Source organism: Sitophilus oryzae, unplaced genomic scaffold, assembly GCF_002938485.1.
Source record: "Sitophilus oryzae breed Bouriz unplaced genomic scaffold, Soryzae_2.0 scaffold_466_pilon_pilon, whole genome shotgun sequence".
Lineage (NCBI taxonomy): Eukaryota > Metazoa > Arthropoda > Insecta > Coleoptera > Curculionidae > Sitophilus > Sitophilus oryzae.
In genome coordinates, this window is record NW_022147047.1 from 1,592,333 (window position 1) to 1,613,969 (window position 21,637).

The 21,637-nt window shown below is 33.5% G+C and overlaps 2 protein-coding genes across 2 annotated transcripts in view; both read right to left on the minus strand.

Annotated features, from left to right (window-relative positions):
* Positions 1-13,296, minus strand: part of LOC115886008 (RNA-binding protein MEX3B) — a 177,213-nt gene extending 163,917 nt beyond the window's left edge. Inside the window, exon 1 of the mRNA XM_030905034.1 lies at positions 12,712-13,296. Within this exon, the coding sequence (XP_030760894.1) occupies positions 12,712-12,988 (277 nt within the window). The 5' untranslated portion in view covers positions 12,989-13,296. The remainder of the gene's footprint in view (positions 1-12,711) is intronic.
* Positions 13,297-19,387: 6,091 nt separating this feature from the next.
* Positions 19,388-21,269, minus strand: LOC115886031 (zinc finger BED domain-containing protein 1-like). Its single transcript, XM_030905061.1, has 2 exons — positions 21,206-21,269; positions 19,388-21,099 (listed from the first exon to the last, which is right to left on the minus strand). Exons 1-2 carry the CDS (start codon positions 21,267-21,269, stop codon positions 19,388-19,390), a joined length of 1,776 nt encoding a protein of 591 aa, XP_030760921.1.
* Between the last annotated feature and the right edge of the window lie 368 nt (positions 21,270-21,637).

Genomic DNA, 21,637 nt, shown 5'->3' on the forward strand with positions numbered 1-21,637 from the left:
AGAAAAAAGGTAACAAAGCAATGAGATTTTTGTATGTCCGAAATGCGGAAGACAGATAACATCGCGTATCGGGCTTTTCAGTCACAGAAAAGCTCATGAAAGAAAACGCCTTGCGTAACCATTTTCTGATGCGTGTCAAATACTCGTCGGCGAGTAATGGCAGTAGTAGAAGTAAAAAATATATCTTTCCCACATTAAGTAGTTGTTTTTGAAAATAAACCAGTCTTTATAACGAGAAGACACCGGGTCTCCAAAATGATTCGAAATTCGTAGAAACTTGTTTTTATTATCTTTTAGATAAAGGCACAATGTGTATCAAGTCCACGTATTCTTTTATCTAATTCTTAAACCAGTTTTTTTAGAAATACACACAGTAAAGTTCTTTAAAATGAAGAATACTTCAAGAATTTAAGTCCGAGTCGTTACTGAGGCTGTAGACATGGCAATATAACGAACGTTTAAGTGCCCATTTAACTGAAATAAGTTCTGACATAATTTGATCGTAAAGTTGAATTTTAGCAGGCCCTTAAAATAACTTTTATGGGAAATTGTCATATAAAGTTTGAAAAATTAGGTATCCATATACCTATACAGGATGCAAAAAATAATGTATCTAAAAATTTGATTAATGTAAAAAAATTCCCTTAATATTAGTGTTTTTTTTATTAATTTTAAGATTTTCTTTGTAATACTCGTATTAGTTTTTTAAATATTGTTATTTTTTATGTTCTAGGTCGAGTAGACCTTTTGTAGCTTATAATAAAATGTTATTTGGAACACATAAAGTTTTATGCTAAGAGCTGGCCATGGGCGCCGGACAGGGGGGGCAAGAGGGGGCATTTGCCCCCCCCCCCTGGATCACTGAAACAATAAAAATAAAAGCTATCTTCTTACATCCATCTGTAAAAAAAATAATCATTATTATGAAATTGTTAGGTGTTACCTGTCAATTTCCAACATTGAATTTTTCTTTATTTCGGCCCTATAAAGTAATAATTTCACTATATTTTCATTATATTATAGTTTATCTAAAAGCCACACTTGATTGGGGATAGAAAAACATTTTACGGAAAAACACTTTTCTTAACAAAATAGCAAAGAAAATTGAGACCAGATGGAAGTTTGACATTTGATATATCCTTCTTTCTCTCTCCTATGTAATAAGAGAGACATATATATTCTAGACCTAATCTAGAAATTTGATTTACAACGTTGCCATATCTTCTATTTTTTCGGGTGATTACGGATTTTAAATAAATTACCTATTATGAGATCGACAATAATTAAATATACACTTATATCCACAAAATTACGCGGAAGAGTTTTGATTGCATTGGTTTTAACTTCTTTGCAGAGGGGGTTAATCTTTTTTTAGTTAATCTAATAATATAACAACAAAAGATCAACACCCTCTGCATGGAAGTTGTAACCAATGCAATCAAAACTCTTTCGTGCAACTTTGTGGGTAGAAATAGTCAGATCTCGTTGGTAAAATAGCAGTTATGGGAAGGAGCCGTTCTTCTGGCGACCGCCTTTCGTAATTCCAGAATGAGCGAAAAAAACACGCTAAATTTAGGTTTAGCATTGACAACGTTGCTTTAAATGCCAGAAACACATAAACTTACTTCGGGTTTCTCTTATTACCGATTCTGAACCGTCCTAGAACTGTGATGCGTATGCGCAGAAGGAAATACGAAGACATTATTTCATTTGCGCATGCGCTGCAGAGTTCTTGGACGGTTCAGAATCAGTAATAACAAGAACCCGAACAAAGCTATAACCTAACATTTTCAGATTGTTTACAAATTTATTTTAGCAAATTTTCCTCTATTATGCATAGAATTGGTTAAAAAAGTAACAGAAAATAGCAAAAACATTATAGATTATTGAATACCTAACAAGATATGTGCTAGAAAACCTTAAAAATATGAGAAATTAAGAAAAAATCGATATTGAAATTATTTTCCGTTTTTCTGAAAAACGGTAAGAGACCGCCAAGAAAAAAGTTCAGATTCGTAATCTACGACTTCAAAATAGGGTGTATACCAATTTTGGTGAAAATCGGACGATTTCCAGTTTTCCCAATAATTACCAAAAATGTCAATTTTTTATTCATTTTTACCTTGCCCCCCCCCCTAAATTTCATTCTTCCGGCGCCCATGGAGCTGGCAAAGGTTAGTCTGCGGTCGAGATTTCCGTATGTAAAAAGAGTACAATGCGTTTATAATGTACTGAACAGAGAGAGGACAGTAAACACGTTGCCAAACGTATGAAATAAACCGAGAAACTGTGCACATCGCTAAGAGACGTGGAAGGGGATATAGCAGATTTGTCGCAGTTGACCGGTCGACCCAATCAATACCTCTGTCAGTACTTAAAGTTCTAGGGAAAGGTGTACGTCATGCGTTCAGCTTCACGATTTAATTACGTCTCGTGATATTTAATTTGTTTATTTATTAACGAGTCGTTGTAATTTTCCCTATAGCTTGAATTTTTTAAGTGCAGGCTAGAAGCACTTGCATTTTTGGTACAAATAAGTGGAATTGAGTGGGTGTTCGATAGTGGTCGCGCTATTAGAACTCTGAATTTGAATTCGATATCTCGAAATCTATTAGAAATAATAGATTGTAGTTTTTTCAAGAACTTTGTTAATATTTCTGCTGTATTTTCTTTGTAGACAGTATGTGAAAATCTTTATCAATGAAAAAACTACACGATTGCTGAAAATTGCTATGCTCTGAAAGTAAATAAATGGATTGTTTACAATTTTTGAATGGGAAAAACAACCTTACCGAATTTTTCTTATGTAAACATATTGTAAAATATCCGATCTTGAAAATAAAAAAAAAGTTTCAATATCTTTCATCAAATTATCTCTTGAAAAATAAGTCTTTTAAAAATAAGCGGTTTGCGATCGTGATTTTACTTTACTTGAAAGGCGTATCGGCAACGCCGCAACAGCACACCGTCGCGCGTCGCGTCGGTCCACACATGTAAATGCCGACACAAAAGTAACAGTTGCCAGCACGGTATGCCTACATAATATATGTATAATTATATATAAAACAACCCCAGAGATTTCTTGTAAAATTATTTAACATACATTTTTATCACGAAAGGACTTCCTCTCTGTTGAGTTTTTTGACTTAAAATTTTTAGCATTTACTGCCACCCAGGTCATGAAGTATTACGTACATATAGTAGGGTGTAATTTTAGTACACTGTGTAACTCAATATTTCGTACAGCCTGTAGGTGGGTATTGATCGACAAGATATTCGATATCTCGTTATATTGCATCCTGTGCATTGTTTAAAATTTGAAACCTTCATTATTTTATTCCACGTATGAATATTTATTGGCAAATATTCTAATAACTACACTAACCGGCACAAAAAACGGGCACCTTAAAATTTTGATATATTCTAAAGTTTTATACATATATACAGGGTGGCCCATCGAAAACGTTCCGCAAGGCATAACGGCCAGGATATTTATTTTTTTTTTCAAAAAATCCAAAAACACGTCAATTTTGTTTGTGAGGGGGACAACTTTTGCCCCAAAAATGATTGCAAAATCTTCAACCCTCTAAGCGGAGGTGTCATCCCCCAACTTTTTTCAAATGGGAAAGGGGGTCAAGTGGCACCGCAATGAAAAGAGCTTTCTATTCTCTATATTTCCCCGCTTCGTTTTTGAAAATCGGTTGAGTCATTGAGAAAATATGAAGAATTGAAATTTGAAAAGTTTATGTAAACATTTATCAGAGTAAATGATAAGGATAAATTACTTCGACCAATTTCGAGGGGTAAACCGCAGAGGAATTATGGTGTACACTATGAAGGAATTCTACAGGAATTCCAAGGAATTACGAGGAATTCCAAGGAATTCCATAGGAATTACTAGGAATTCCAATTATTTCCGTAAGAATTCCAATGAATTCCTTAGAAATTTAGAGGAATTCCACAGGAATTAAGAGGAATTACAAGCAACTTTATCAAATTATCTCTTGAAAAAATAAGTCTTTTAAAATAGAAAGCGGTTTGCGATCGTGATTTTACTTTACTTGAAAGGCGTATCGGCAACGCCGCAGCAGCACACCGTCGCAGCGTCGCGTCGGTCCACCACATGTAAATGCCGACACAAAAGTAACAGTTGCCAGCACGGTATGCCTACATAATATATGTATAATTATATATAAAACAACCCCAGAGATTTCTTGTAAAATTATTTAACATACATTTTTATCACGAAAGGACTTCCTCTCTGTTGAGTTTTTTGACTTAAAAATTTTTAGCATTTACTGCCACCCAGGTCATGAAGTATTACGTACATATAGTAGGGTGTAATTTAGTACACTGTGTAACTCAATATTTCGTACAGCCTGTAGGTGGGTATTGATCGACAAGATATTCGATATCTCGTTATATTGCATCCTGTGCATTGTTTAAAATTTGAAACCTTCATTATTTTATTCCACGTATGAATATTTATTGGCAAATATTCTAATAACTACACTAACCGGCACAAAAAACGGGCACCTTAAAATTTTGATATATTCTAAAGTTTTATACATATATACAGGGTGGCCCATAAATACCAGCCCACACGTTCAATTTCTGAGGGTTTTGTGTGTGCACCTAGTGAAAAATTCTGGGGTTATCCTCAGCCCAGTACCGACAGTTGTGCCGATTAACTACACCGTTCAAAAAGAAAGTACACTCATCCGAAAAACACACATTAAATAGGAAATTATTATCATTCGCCACTCGTTCACTCATAGTTTCACAAAACGCGACGATCAAAATCGTCTTCGTTGAGTGCTTGTACCAATTGAATTTTGTACGGGTGGAACTTGTGTTTTTTTAATATTCTTTGGACACTTGTACGATTCACGCCGGCTAATTTTGCATTGGCTAATTTTCTTGTACTCAGAGTACTATCCATGGCAACTTGGCCCAATACGAATACCTCCATAGCTTCATTTACTACAGGATTTTCCCTCTGCCTCTTTTTATTCATAACGGAACCAGTTTTGCGAAATTTTGCTACTAACTCGCGAACAATTTTACCATAAAGGTGTTTGTCAGGATGGCATTCATTGAATATCTGCGGAACCCGATTGCCACATTCATTATTTTTAAAATAAAGTTCGATTATTTCCACTTTTTCTGCAAGTGACTACACCACAATTGTTAAAAAGTTTAACGATATTGAGAAGAACTTCAACGCAAGTCACAGAACAGCTATCTAGCAACTACCGCACCTGATCGTTCAACCTTGTGGCAAGTGAAAAAATACGTAAACATTTAGAAATAATAAGAAAAAACAGCAAATTGGTCGAAGGATTTTATCCTTATCATTTACTCTGATAAATGTTTAAATAAACTTTACAAATTTCAATCCTTCATATTTTCTCAATCACTATACCGATTTTCAAAAACGAAGCGGGAAAGTATAGAGAATAGAAAGCTCTTTTCATTGCGGCGCCACTTGACCCCCCCTTCCCATTTGAAAAAAGTTGGGGGATGACACTCCCGCTTAGAGCGTTGAAGATTTTGCAATCATTTTTGGGGCAAAAGTTGTCCCCCTCACAAACAAAATTGACGTGTTTTTGAATTTCCTGAAAAAAAAGTTACCCTGGCCGTTAGGCCTTGCGGAACGTTTTCGATTGGCCACCCTGTATATTGTAAACTAATGAATCGATTTCGATGATCTTTAAGAAATTTTTAGCTAAATTATTTGACTTTTTAGTATCTCTTTCTAAATTAAAAAAATTATAGTTATTAATAACACAAGTTCGATACGAACATCGTAATGAAACGCGTGTTTTGATGTACCGACTCAAAACGGATGGTCGAGCGAGCGAACGAACGAACGAACGAACGGCCGCATGCGTTCGTTCATTCGTTCGTTCGTTCGGATAATGAATACGCACCTTTAGACAAGTTTCATTAAAAAGTTCGTATCGAACGTGTATCATTCAAAATTTAATCTACGACTCGACACGAGGGACGATCCAAAGAGATTTGATTTAATTTCAAATATCAGAGATATCCTCATAAAACTAAAATTCAAAATTATCAGATGCCCATATTAGTCGACGCCGCGTCGTGGTAACCGTGCTTGTTGATTGTTTCCATTTTGACTTTGACAACTCAATTATTGATGTTCAATTTTGTGTTAAACGTTCAGTTTTAGCAAAAGCAAAAATAATATTAATATGGATGATTCTGATTCTGAAAGTGTCCCTTCGGATATTGAAGGCATTGCGCAAAACGTTGTCGATTCCCAAGGACTGTATATATTCTAAAGGACTGTTCGATCGCGTCAAATCCAAGGGCGTAGATAAGGGGGGGGGGGTACTGGGGGACAGTACCCCCCCCCTGACGCTTGACGAGATACGAGAATTGAAATAGTCATTGACTATGAAAGGATTTTTTTTTAATTAATATCGACATATAAGAACACTTTGTATGCTTTTAATTATGTTTATTTATCGTTTATAATATGTTCGACCTAATTAAAAGCACACAAAGTGTTCTTATTGGCCAGGACAGATTAGTGGAGTTAACTCTAATCAATATCCATAAAGATATTGAAATAAATGTTGATGCTGTTATTGATAGGTTTTCCAAACAGCGTACTAGAAAACTTGATTTTGTTTTGTAGTTTTATTTATAGTTTTTATAGTTTTTTTTTGATAGTTTAGATTTTTTTTATTTATAGTTTATAGAAAATTAACTAATAAACGTCGTTGTTTCATTTTTGTGTATGTTATTTACAAATCTATATTTTAATTTTTGTGTTATGTTTTTATATCTTTTGAAGACAAAAAATCGCCGTCGTTTTAATTCGACAAAAAATTCCGACGGTGATTTTTTGCGACTTAATCATAGTACCACCCCCATAGCATACACCTATCTACGCCCCTGGTCAAATCGCCGCTGTCGTAGTCGCCGTGGAATGCTACGTCACGCGCTCCACAGTGCGGCGGATGGTTATTCTAGCGGGACAAAATCTCAAGAGCAATGTTTGGGACTTAAAATCTAAGAACGTAGCAAATGGTCTAATATATAGCAACTATATGGTTAAATTCATTTATTTATTAACAACTTAATTTATTAATAAATAAATACAAGATAATAAAACTATGATATTATTCGTACATGACACACAAAAGCCGTATTGTAAACTATTGCCAAATACATAAAATTATGATATCAAAAAACTCTTTAGCAGTTTTTTTTTAATTAATTTGTAATCTTGTGACACCCTCTATAATTTATTTTAAAAAAATATATTTTATTTTAAAAATAATAAATAAGATAGATATTTTAATTTTAATTTTAACACTCGGTAATTGTAAATTCATATATAGTAAGTATCTAAGACAATTTTTTAAACTCAGTGCCTTTTGATGGAGTTGTTTTGTTTTTATACTATCCGATTGAAATGAATCTTTTTGGGCATTCACCTGTTAAGCTTGAACTCCCTGTGACTGTGACTACCTGTGTTGGTAACTATTGGTAACTCAAAAGATCTACATCATTCAATATATCGATATTTGAAAAAAAAGTGAAAGTTTGATATCTGCAGAACAAAGGCACGAAGGATTTTAACAAATATATACCTACAGTAGAAAAGTACATACCTTTGGCAATCTTCAACATAATTTGGCTTTCTAATAAAATGTATAAGCACTTGTAAATATTTTATTTTCGTATGATCTCTGCCTTGCTGAGCAGAAAACGACCAAATTTGGTTGATAAAAATGTATCGAAATACAAAGAATATTCATGCATTTTTGTATCAATTGGAATGTCTACTATTTATTCAGTAGACATTTTTTGGCTTATTTCTAACCAAACGCTTTTGTCCCGCTAAATTTATCTTCCAACGCACTGTGCGCTCGTCCGTCAAATGCAAAAATAACTGTCACTGTCTAAAATCTTTAGCGCCAACTTCAACTAGGTCAGTAGATGACGTAAAAAACTGACAGTGCAGGAAGATAGGAATCGAACTATCCTTATCTCTATAGTATCCTTGGTAGATTCCCTATTCCCGAAAAATCACCTTTTTTTACTTGTTTCTTATTTTAAAATTTGCGTGTTATTATGAATTCATAACAGCATTGGTGCTATTATGAAAGCTATAATGACATCTAAATGACGATGTTAAATGTGTCATAATGACATTGTCGTAGATTAAAGTTTTATATACAGGGTGGTCCGAATTGTATTCCGGAAACTTCGGCAGCATATTCTGCAGATAAAAATAAATAAAAAAGTTCGTATAAATGTAGGTCCTAAAATGCTTAGTTTCAGAGATACAGGGTGTAGAAGTTTCATTTTTTTTTTTCGATTTTTTCTAAATAATTTCTGAAGTAACGTCAATATTTGGATGAAAATTGGTGTATGGGAGTTTTTTGACATGAGAAATTTGATTTTGATGTCAATATGACTCCTACTAGTAGAGGGCGTAGTACCTGTATAAAACAACCGAGCGAAAAAATATCCATCTCTGTGACTTTTTACGTAAAAAATATCTCTTTGTAAAAATCGCTACGAGCAACCGCTCTTAAGATATTGTTATGATTTTTATGTAGTACCTTGTTTATATAGTGCATTGTTATGATTAACAAATTAAGGTTTATGTATATGTCGGACTGTATTATTCATAATGCATGGTTTTTATGACAGAGGCGATAGAATGTTACGGGAGATAAGATATTGTGAGCGAGGCTCCCGCGGCCAGTCGGTACCCGGCGCTCGCACGAAGCACATGTTTGTGTCGTAATCCTGAGTACTACGATGTAATAAAGGAGTTATGAGAGAAATCCAGTGTTTTATTTGAAAATACAAATTGTACTCTTACATATCAGAAGTGGGATAGAACTAATAGAAGTACCACAAGAGTTTAAAAAGTGCCAATATGCCATGTTGTGTGTGAATCCATAAATTAACTTGCTGGAAAAGGACATAAAGCCATAAAGCAACAAGTCCAGCAGTGTTAGTGAATAAAAAGGATAATAGTACATACAGGAAAACTTAGAAATTAGCTATTATCTAAACATCCTTTGGAAAAATATCACCTTCTACTTCAAAAATGAAAAAAAAAGCCAAGGCTGTTACGATGTGCAAGGACCAAACTACAAGCCATATTTGCTAAAATGAGTCTTTTGAGTTGCCATTTTGACATAGACACTAAAGCAGTGAGAAAATATCGCTTCCGAGGATACATTTGAATAAGATAAGCACACAAATATCACTTAAGTGAGGAATATAAAACTTTTGGTTGCTTGTTTATGATTTTAAAGGCATTATTGAAATTAATATTCCAATAAATTGAATTTGTAGAAGAAGCAAGTAAAATAAAAGGTTCAAAAAGAGATGTAGGAATAAAACTTTTGTTAATTATTTTAATACCGATTTATGTAACTTTCTGTGTGCATCGTAGGCAGGACAAGTACGGCGAGCAAAACGCTGACGTGCCGACTTTCAGTTTCGTTGGGAACAAGTTTCCTTCTATCATTTCGACCTACGTCTTTGCAATAGCACCGCTTTTGCTTTTTTGGGCCCCCCTTTTACATAATAACCTATATAACGGCTTCGGCTTTGTCATTTTACCTAGAATCGGTCGCCACGGTGTATGATTCTTGTATAGCTTAAAATAAAATAGGTGTTAAATGTTGTAAAATCAATATTAATAGATCTATATTTTTTAAACAAAAGATGTTATCGTGGGGACTATAATAAAAAAGAAGAACGAAATTATTGGGCAACCTACAGTAAGATTAGCCACGAAACATGGCTAAAATACGACTAATTTTAGCCATGTTTCGTGGCTAATCTTATTGTAGGTTGCCCAATAATTTCGTTCTTCTTTTATACGTTTTTATCTATATCGTTCTACAACAACGCTTAAGAAAAATTTTGAAAATAATTTGACGCCTAACCTAACTAAACGAATTGGTTTAGATTTATGGTGCCTATGTTTTTCTAAGCGCTTTAACATTTGACTTGGCAAAAAAAAACAAGAAAAAGTATGGGGACAGTGAAACCCCCAGTATTTCCCTACTTTATGACGTCTTAATCATTAAAGATTAAGAAAAAACTGTAACATAGGGTTCATAAATTATTATAAAACAGGATAATTTATTCAAATTGTATTATTATTACTGGGTTATTTAACGAAATATACCAATAAAATAAAAAAAAATTCAAAGAATTATTTATTAACTAATAATGAAAATAAATTTTACAGTTATAGGTAGGTATATTATACCTTGTTGGATATCAATATGCAGGATGACTCATTTATGAGAAGGTGTACAAAATAATTTTAGAATATCCACCTTTATAAACCAGGCAACATTTCTATTATACTTTTTTCCATATTTTTGTTAACAACGACGATGTTGGATTTCCTCGCAATAATGAACCACCCGGTATATTAAGGAAGAAGAAAACAATAGCAAAAAAATAATTTCAATAATCTCAATAATAATAATAAAAAACTATGATTAAATTAATTTATCACTTATTAATACATATAAGGTTATTCAGCACATATGACACAGAGTATTGTAGCTAAACGATTTGATTTTTACAAATTGTAAATTTTGGGTTCGTTGAAGGACTATTAGAACTACAATTGAAAAATATTTTTACAAGATACAGACTGTCCCAAATAAATTAAAAAATTTATAGTTGTATTTTTTGAATTGAGTATATTATTTTATTTTTAGATTCTACGATTGAAATAAAGGTGAATTTGATTAAGGTTCATCACATTTAAACCTTGCCGTTTTTGAAATATATTTAATTTTTTGAAATTGTAAGCAGGAACAATTTTACGGCTTCATTTCTCAAAGGGTATGAAAGTTTTTAATGCTAAATATTTACTGAAGTTTATTTATTGATCAGATCATCATTTTGTTGTAATAAAAAAACAATAGTACCCTATACAGTCTCTAAAAATTTATTTAAAATAATTACTAGCTTTAAACGGCAATAACTTGTTTAATTTAAATGGAACACCCTGTATATTTTAAGAGAATCAGATGCACAATTTAATTGACTATCGAATTGTATCATACCATTCTTTATCTATCTCTTCAAGTTTTCGTAAAAATCATTTTCTTATAATTTAGACCTCATTTATCAAATACCCTCATGAAATATGTATAGCAACAACATTAGGTCCGAAATAATATGTTAAAATGTACATTAATATTATATGCAAATAACATCACATAGGAGAACATTCCCATAAGGATAGCTTATATAAAAATACTCTATAAGAATCCAGACATGTGTACAGATCTTAAATAAATACAAGCATCAGAGCTTTGATTTTAATGTTTCTGGTACAAAACCACAAAAAACGCACAGCCTAAGTACCTAAAACCACAAATTTGGATGCATATGTGGTAAATTATTGCCAATTTTTAGATAAAATACGAGATATAATAATATGATACAAGATTTATTGTTATATGAATATCTAGGTCTTATAATATAGGTTATATGAATATCTAGATACTTGGCCAATAAAATTGAACCAAAAAAAAACTAGACAACTATTTTTATAGATACAAATTTAGTATGGTGTATATTTGGAATTTATTGCTCCCTCAATAAATCATAACCCTACACCAGAATGATATCATCTAGGAAATGACATTAATTGATTTAGTACAACTACAGTATTTTTATTTTTCAAAAAACGTGATTACCTAGACATCAAATTGGGGTAGAAAGTAAAATAGTCTCAAATTATATGTAGGTACACTAAAGTTTTTCAAATCTATCAAACTGTTTGTGTTTAATATATCCAAATAAATTTATAATTTGTGTTGTCAATACTGAAGTTAATATACTATCAATGGTTAAAAACCTTATTTTTTTCAGGAATAAATCACCTTACCATCAACAGATGATTAGAGAAAAGCTTTGATCATCTGGTGATGATGCTAACATGGTTAATGAAAGCATGCTTCCAAAGTTAATGGAAATTTCATTCTGAAATGAAATTCAAAATGGTCAACTTGTTATGATGAACTCTTTAAAACAAAAATCAAATCTACACCCTTAAAACGGCCATGTTTCGGAAATCGTTTACTTACAACTCTGTATGTATTTTTAATAATTTAAGAAAAGATATTCAAACTTTGTTTTTTCTATGTTCATCATGTAAATTTAAATCAAGTCTGAAAAACTATTTATTGCTGGAACAACAGACCCCAAGCTTAGGATAATTATTGTGATATTTTTTGTTTGATTGTTTACTTTTTAAATTTTTTGTGTTTGTTAAAACGTATTGGTCCATACAATCGAGCCACATTTATTGCTCATTTTATTTTCATCTGGACATTATTTTCGAATTTATGTTTCTTTCCTTATTATGCATATTATAAATGTATTGATTGGGTTAAGTATGAATGGCTCTGTGAGCTAGACTTCGCCTATGTAATTAATTAATACATTATTGTAATTGATTAATTATTAATAAAGACCATTTTTTATTATTATTATTATTAAAAGTTACAGCAATCTAAAAAAAACTGAAAATTAAGCTTTTGAACATGGTTTTGATAAAAATTATACAATAATAAACGCTCTAAATCATCAATGTCTTATTTGGGGTGTTTTAGAAGTGCTTTGCATGAAATTTGATCAGCATTATCTCCAACTCATTCCAAATGTACCCACCTTGTCTACCGACGATCTCAGCCACATGCTCCGAACTGGGCACCGGAACGCATTCGGTCATGTTCTGCGACTTCTTGGACCTGACCTCGTCCAACCCCACGCTGGTCAGCGGGTTAACGAAGGGACCCAATTCGTCCCTGGGGTCCATGGGGGGCTCCACCACGCTGCCCAAGGGCTCGTTGAAGCCCAGCATCGACAGCTCCAGAGCCAACTGGAGGGCTCTCTCATCCCCTATTCCGCTGGACCGGTCCATGTCTTGAAACAACGTAGCCGGCATAATGATAAACGAAGATAAGTCAGTTCTGGCGATGTTTGATGATGATGATTGTCGAGAAAATGTGTAACGCGTCGCGAAATTTTCGGTCAGTCACTGATACTCATATGAAAATGATATCGAGAAGAGATGGAGAGTATAATCGCTCGAAAAAAACACGTATTATCGACGACTTAACAGTTATTTATCCTCGAATACAAAAATATATTATTTTATATTAATCTAGGTTATATCTCTGTGATTATTTAGAAATAATAAGTTATATTGTGAGTTCCTGCGGTGGTAACGAGCCAAGCAGAAACGGAATCTACGGCTGCTTGGAAGTAACTGAAACGAAAATGCAGCCGGGCGGCGTGACTTGGAGAACCATGTGCGCAAAAGATGCCGGTCGGCGCGTGCGCAGAAGGAAGCCGGGTGGCCGGAGCGGTAGGCCACGTTGCCAAATGTCTTGGAAAAAAAAACCGGCTGGAAAAAGTCCACATTATCTTTATCAGAACTTATTATGAATAATAGCTCTTAGTATTATAATAGTCCTCTTTGTGGGGGTTACAGTAAGGAGAACATAATACAGGGTATTCTGTCAAAAAACAACCAATATCTACTATGCGTTATGCTATACGAATCAGTTTTCAATTCAGAAAATCGAATTTCTGTAACGTTTAGCATTACGAGGGGAGTCTGAAAAGTTTCCAACCTCACAATGAAACAGAAACAATATTTATTTGTTTATACAGGGTGGTTCGAACTGTATTCCGGAATCTTCAGCAGCATATTTGGCAGATAAAAATAATTAAAAAGTTTGTATAAACGTATGTCCTAAAATGAATAGTTTTGGGGATACAAGGTTTTCATTTTTATTTCGATTTTTTCCAAATAATTTCTAAAGTAACGTGAATATTTGGATGAAAATTGGTGTCGGGAGTTTTTTGACATGATAAATTTGATTTTGATATCAATAAGATTCCTATTTGTTGGGGCGCCAACTACATATGCTTTAACTGATTTGAAAAGAACTTTTCGTCCTTACCTGTATAAAACTACCGAGTAAAGAAATTTACATATCCGTGATTTTTGAGGTAAAAAATATCTCTTGGTAAAAATCGGTACAAAGCAGTGGCGTCTCCAGAGGGGGGGAGGGGGGGCCGTGACCCACCCTGGATTAGCTTGGGCCCACTAGTGGCCCACCCGCGCAATGTCCAGAAAATATACCGTCAACTTTCATTGATTTGTAATAAAATTATGTAATGCAATCTATACTAACATATAAAATCCTTAAGTAACTGACTCACTGATTAATCACGATCTTGCTCAAACCACTCAACGTAAGAAGCTCAATTTTGGCATAGAGGTTTATTCTAGGGTGTAGAGGTTCGACAAGAAGGGATTTTACGAAATTCCAATTCCAAGAGGGTATAAACTAAGGGGGTAAAATGTATAATACTTGAGAGGTAGTTTCATCTCGTTGGAATTTGACTTTCGAAAAATCCGTTTGCCAAAAATAAGCTTTTTATGTCGATCAGTTTAAACAGAATCGTGGTTAATCAATTACCCAACTTTTTGGAACACCCTGTATGATTTTTTAAAATTTTCAAAATATGTAAAAAACAATAGTTATTTTTTAAACATGACGATAAAATGGTATTTTATCGTCGACCAAAAAGAGAAAAATTTCGGGAGACGATAATGCAATTTTATCGTCGTGTATAAAACCATATTTTTTCCATAGCGAGTTACGTTTTAAAAACTATTCAGAAATTATTATTTCAAGGAATTTATTACGAGTAGAAAAAAATATTGTGCTGGGTTGGCGTTGGTTTCTATGTAATTTGACAAATAAATAAAGCTGTCGCTTTAGTTGTCAGTTTTGAGTCAATATTTTTTAATTCTTTTTTATGTCGATTGCTGTTTGAATTGGAGCCAGAAATGGCTCAAATAGAAATAAGTAAATTACCAACAGATATTCAGGCTGAGGCGACAAACGCCATATCCAAACTACTTCCATTTAAATCCCGAATAACTTATGAAAAGGAATACAAAAATTTCCTGAAAATGGAAAAAACATGCGAGAAGAAATAAAGTTTTTAACCTATCCTCACTGTTAAAAAGTATCACTTAATCTACCTTTGCGGTTAAAGCACTACTTTATTATCTACTATTTTTGATAGATATAAGGCAATTTTAACAGTTGCAATGGAAAAAAATAAATTATGCGTGCCCAAGCGTTTTCCCAAAAGACTAACCGTTTTTTAAATAACAAATCTTGTAACATTTGAGGAGCGTTTTCACTCTCTTGGAATTTGAGATTTGAGAAACCCCTCCTTATCGAACTTCTACACCCCACAGTCTATCCGTTTACCAAAATTCAACTTTAAACGTCAAGGAGTTTAAGCAGAATCGTGATTATTCAATGGTCATATTTTATGAAACACCCAGTATAAATTTTTAAAAAATCTTTAAAACAACAAAATAAAATATACGTGTTTAAGAGAATTTCCCGAAAAACTCACCGGTTTTTAAATAAAAAATATTCTAATATTTGAGGGGTGTTTCACCCCCTTAGAATTAGAGTTTCGAAAAAACCCTTCTTATCGACCCTCTACACCCTAAAGTCAATCCGTTTTTTTTTTAAGCAGGATCGTGATTAATCAATGACCAGACTTTTCGAAAAAAAAATTGTAAAAAAATAAAATAAGATATACGTGTTTAAGCGTTTTTTCGGAAACTTAACCGTTTTTTAAATAAAAAATATTGTAATATTTGAGAGGTGGTTTCACCCCCTTGGAACTGGAATTTCGAAAAATCCCTTCTTATCGAACCTACCGAACACATTGCGAAAAATGTTTCCATAGAGGAAGTCTAGCTTAATAACCTTTTGCTTGTATTGTTGTCTGTTTCATTTCATTTTAGCTGTTCATAGAAATTAATCAACAATTATTATGATATGGTAAATTATCTAGCCCACCCGAATAAAACTTGTCCCAGTAGTGGCCCACCCTGAAAAAAATATCTGGCGACGCCACTGCTACAAAGAACCGTTCTCATGATATTTCGAGTGGAAATAGTCAATACATGTCATTATTGACACAAAATAAACATGTTGAGTAGATGGTTATTTGATTGAATTGAAAAGTAAATTGAGATCTTTTTATTTTTTTAACTTTTTTAATCATATTTTTTTGAAAAAATGATGATAAAACATTTTCTGTTCAACTTTTGGCACAAAAACATTTAAAATTTATGATTTCAGTCTAATTACTACTTATTTAGTCAATATGCTTAATTTAAGTCAATGATGACAAGGTATTGATAATTTCGGTTCCAAATATCTCGAGAACCATTACTCCTAGCAATTTTTACGAAAATTTTTTATTTTTTTTACGTAAAAAGCGTCATAAATGTATATTTTTTACTTAGTAGTACACAACATCAAAAAGTAATGATAATTGAAAAAAGTGCAAATTGTTGGTGGCAACTTTATTTCGGTCTTAAAAATTAACCAAGGCATTTGTTGACATGAGCCAAAAAACAAAATTCTCAGAAGACATGGTCCTGATAGAAAAATCATGTTTTAGGAAAATTTGCTCACGAAATTATTGCAAGATGTGGCAAAAACAACCCTTTGATTAACCCTGTATAATAAGCCAAATACTAAAGTTAATAGAAAACTGACTTTAGCAATTAAAGTAGATATATTTACATACAGTTTGCTAAAAAAACATGAAAATAGGACTAAAAATTAAAAAAATATAACACTTTAAATTTGACACAAAAATTTCCGTTGCGTTTTTTTACATCTCACTGTATTTGACAAAATCATAAATGGTTATTGTACCAACTACCTAAGATAACTGGTTAATATTAAACCAATAACGAATATATAGTTTGTAAACTAGTTTCTGGTTATCCGCTATTTTGCAAAAATAGGCGGATTGTTTCAAAATAACGGCGCTGCTAAGTTTTAAGACAAACTAAGTATTCATTCTACCCGTAACAAATATACAGCTTCATTCATATTCTAAAAATAGAAACCCTTAGAAATCAATCAAATTCCTGGCAGGTGTACTCCAATATTTCCTCAACCCGCCCGACTTCCCACCTCATCGTGGCAACACCGCTCTCCGCCTCTCCGCTATTGGCCGGCACGTTGGGGATTACGGCGCAACGAACGCGGCCCGAGGGCACAGATCTGGCCCGATCTCGGCCGAAATTGGCCGATCGCCGTGGGGGGAAACAAAAGGAAACACGTGCTCGCCGGAACCTAGCTACGGGGGGAATTCGAGAGGAAAGGAGGGAAGTAACCGGCAATTTTTTTTCTGGTGTGATTTTTTGTCTCTCTTTCGTACCCTGTAAGGGATTGGGGTGTTGGTGGGGAAGTAATACGGAAAATAAGGGGTGGAAGGGGTTGAAAAAGATTATTAGAATGGAGTTCTGAAGGAACAGGGTTGGTTAATTTTCTAGGTTATTAGGTGGACTGGATTTGAGAAGGTCTTATACTTTATATAAATTATTTTATATTTTAGAAAGTTTGGCGTAGAATTATAACGATTACCGATTACCATATTTATAGCAAAGTAAGTGCAGACCATCTTTTTTCTTAAAATCAGAATATGCACTCTAAATTCAAGCAAATAACTTTTGAAGAAACCATTCTTTTTTTCTGTGTATTATTATAGTATAGCATTAACGGGGGGTTACACTGTGATACAATTATCACAGTAACGCAATACCCACGGTTTTCTAGGCTATCCTTCTCGCAGTCGAATTTAAGCATATAGCCGTCGATTCTAAACGTAAGGCAAAAGGGCCAGGGCCGGTATAGTAAAAAGGGAACGGCAGATGGCCTCAGCTTTCGAAACCCGAACCCCGCTTCCCAGAATTCGCGTCTCCGCGGAGGCTCGAAGGACCACAAAAGATCTCTTCGCCGAGCGCAGGTAAAACCGATTTTGTAAAACAGTTTTGTAACGCTTTTGGCCGGCTAAAATCTCCTTTTTTTTGTTTGGGAGAGATGGGTAATACGAGCGTAGAGAAATGCGATTTTTGAAAATTTTTGTACTCTCCTCTGTAGGCTGTTAGCAATTTATCTTATCCCAATTTTAGTATCTTACAGGTTACATATTCAATAATAAAAATATATGGCTTTTAGTCATATTATGTTAATACGGATTTAGAAAAAAAAACATGGAATGACCCATGTGAATAAAAATTTAACAATTACTGAAAACCATTAAGAGTCCATTTCACTAGTCGAAAAAAGTAGGAAAATAAGCGTTCGGCATTTAACGTTTTATGTAAAATTGGCTACTTATTTTTGCCACAAATGAAGAAGGAAATTAAATATAAAGGATTATAGTATATCCGTATTGTAGCACATTTTTAGACAAGTTCTTTATTTTTAAGATTTTGATGGTTAAACATAAAACAAAATATTCCTTATGTTTGGACTAAATTTTCTCGAAAATAAAGAAAATGAAGTTTTGTGATTACAGTGATATATAATTTTTATGTACCTGTAGCAAATTGTTCCCTATTTTATGGCAAATGCTGAAGCTCTGCAAAGCTTAATCAAGCCTTACCTAATCAATGCACGTGTGTTTGGGATTTTTGGTATGGCTTAACACGACAGGATCGGGCTAAGCTTTAGGCAGATTTGTGGAATATAATATACTTATATTTCCTTCGGCCACACACCTGCTTTTACTCGACCCCTGAGATAGTGGTGGAGAACTATCGATAGTCGTCACCATCGATAGTTCTCGATAGTCAAAGTGTTGACCATCGATAATTATCGATAGTATTCGATAGTTGGAAAATATTTAAATAATTTATTCTTAGATCATCTATATAGGTTTTTATTACGAAACATTATTAATTATTTCAAAAAACATTTGTAGGTAAAGATTATAACGAGAAACAAATATAATATAATCATTAACAGTAAAAACAATGAAATATTAAATAGATAAATATACAAACACAACCTACGAAACCTAACCTTAATATCTAATCCCTATTTAAAACCAATATTAGTTTTTTTTTTATTTTTTAATCAACCAATTGTTTTTGTTGATAAAAACCAACATATCAACATTTTTGGGTTTCAGTCTAGCTCTTCTATCAGTAATTATTTGACCAGTTTTACTGAATATTCTTTCAGACTCCACTGATGAAGCTGGGATGCATAGATATTTTTGGGCTAGTTGTTTTAAGGGTCTGAAATCATTTGCATTAACCTAGAATGGAAAAAGTTTAGATTAGTAGAATTAAATTTAAAACAAAGTAGGTACTTACTTTCCAAAATAGCAGTGGGTCTGTATCCGAGGCTGAATTCTGGCGTTCCATATAATGCCTTATATATGCCTTATACCTTATAAATGCCTTATTATACCTTATATATGCCGTTCCTTATAAAGCCTTATACTGCCTTTTCATTATAATAACACCTGCTGTGGTTGACTTTATTCTTTGCTGTATTTTGCTGTCCATGAAAGAAAATAGAGAGCTTGATCCCAAAAAACTTGAACTAGTACCTTCAGAACTTTCCTTGATTAAATCACTTGATATGGATGTAACTTCTTTTTCATTTTTTTCTACATAACTCATTTCTTGTTCCATAAAATGCAACGCTGATTTGATATTGTCGTCATTTCTGAACCCATCTTGTTTAAATCGCGGATCAAGTAATGTCCCCATTTGGGGAATTGTTCTTTTTTCAAATAGAAACAAACGCTTTCTTACAGATTCTTGCAATTTCAAGCAAATTTGTCTCCCTTCGTCTGTTTGCATTTCTGAGAACTTCTTTTCCAAAGTGTTATGAATTCCCTGAACAATGGGGATAACAAAAGAAATGGTAACATATTTAGTACCAGATACTTTTGTGGTCGCTTCTTCAAAACATGCTAAAACATCCACAACTTCCTTCAAAATAATAATTTCCTCCGCAGCTAGAGGTTGAGGAGCTCTAGGAATTTTCAAAAGAGTTTTATTGAGTGCATCACTAGTTTGAACAATTCGTTTCACCATTTGAAAAGCGCTATTCCACCTAGTCGAAACCTCCTGTATGAGTTTATATGGGGTGGCAGTATCTTGTTCCTTCTTGAACATGTCTGCAGCTATATTGCTGCTTTTCATAAACCTGACAATTTCTTTACATTTTATTAAGACATCCTTAAGTGGAGAAATACTGATAGTGTCTTGGACCACTAAATTTATGGTATGGGCAAAACAAGGAAGACTTTTCTTTTTCAAAAGATCACATGCTTTCATCATGTTCGCAGCATTGTCCGTTACGATACCTGAGATTTTGTTTTCTATACCCCATTCCACAAAAAGATCTTTTAGTGCGCATGAAATGTTTTCAGCAGTGTGGTTTACACCATTTTCCAATGGTTTTGTGGAGAGCACTGCAGATTTTAATTCAAAGTTACTACTAACAAAGTGACATGTTACTGTCAAATACGACTCAGTAGCCCTCGATGACCACGAGTCAGATGTAATAGCAACATATTTGACATTCTTCAATATATCTTTCAGCATCTGATGACTGTCATCATATATTTGTTTCATGATTTTTTCTCTTATGGTAAATTTACTCGGGAGAACATCTCTAGGATCCATCAAATTCACAAAAATTCTGAAGCCGGTATCATTGACTATGTTAAATGGTTGAAAATCAGAGGCAATCATTAATGTTAAAGCATTGTCTAACTGCTTTTTTCGTAGAGAGTTGTCACTGTACTCAATTTGTCTTCTGAAAAATGGGCTTACTGACCTTGAAGAAGAACGAGTATTGGAGCCAGCAAAGGTAGACGGACAATCATCACCAAATTCACTGTCTACTGGTATGTTTCTTAATAGATTAGGATGAAACCTATTTAGGTGGTCATTTAAATTTGATGTGTTGCCACTTGTCTTATATTCTTTGCCACAATCGAGACACTTGGCCAATTTTTTATCACTTGATCTTTTAAAAAATTTCCAAACCTTCGAGATTTTTTGTCTTTTATTAGGTTTTTCATTTTCTGCTCTCGGTCCACCAGTGTGAAATGAATCAGTATCTGAAATACTGCTTTCGCCTGGATCAACTAGGTCAACTACAGTCTCAGTAGTAGGTTCACCTAAAATTCCAGAAAAAAAAACATGAAAAAAGTATTGTTTCTACTGGTTTTGTGCTCAATGAAAATGTTATGCTGATGTGCACAATTATTACAAATTTAGACGTACCTGTTCCGGTTTTATGATTAGGTTTAGAAGAACTCTTGCGAGAGATATTCAAAAACTTCTCCATTTTTTAATTTTCAATGCACAAAACACGAAAAAAAAATTCAATGCTTTGTATCAAATCATCAAATCAATAACAATAACCTGTAACCTCACTTTCAATTTGACATTTGGCGTGATTACAGATGGCACCGATGCATCGATGTTTTTAAAACGACAACATTTTTCGATGTTGCCATCCCTAGACGCAGCACGATTACAAGAGAAGTTGTCTCGCTCGGGAAGGTGTCGCCGAAACGAAAAGTGACTATCGTAAACTATCGATAACGTAATAAAACTATCGATAGTATCCGATAGTAAAAACTATCGATATTTATCGATAGTACAATCGATAGTTCTCCACCAACCCTCTGAGTGCGACCCGAACAGTACAGC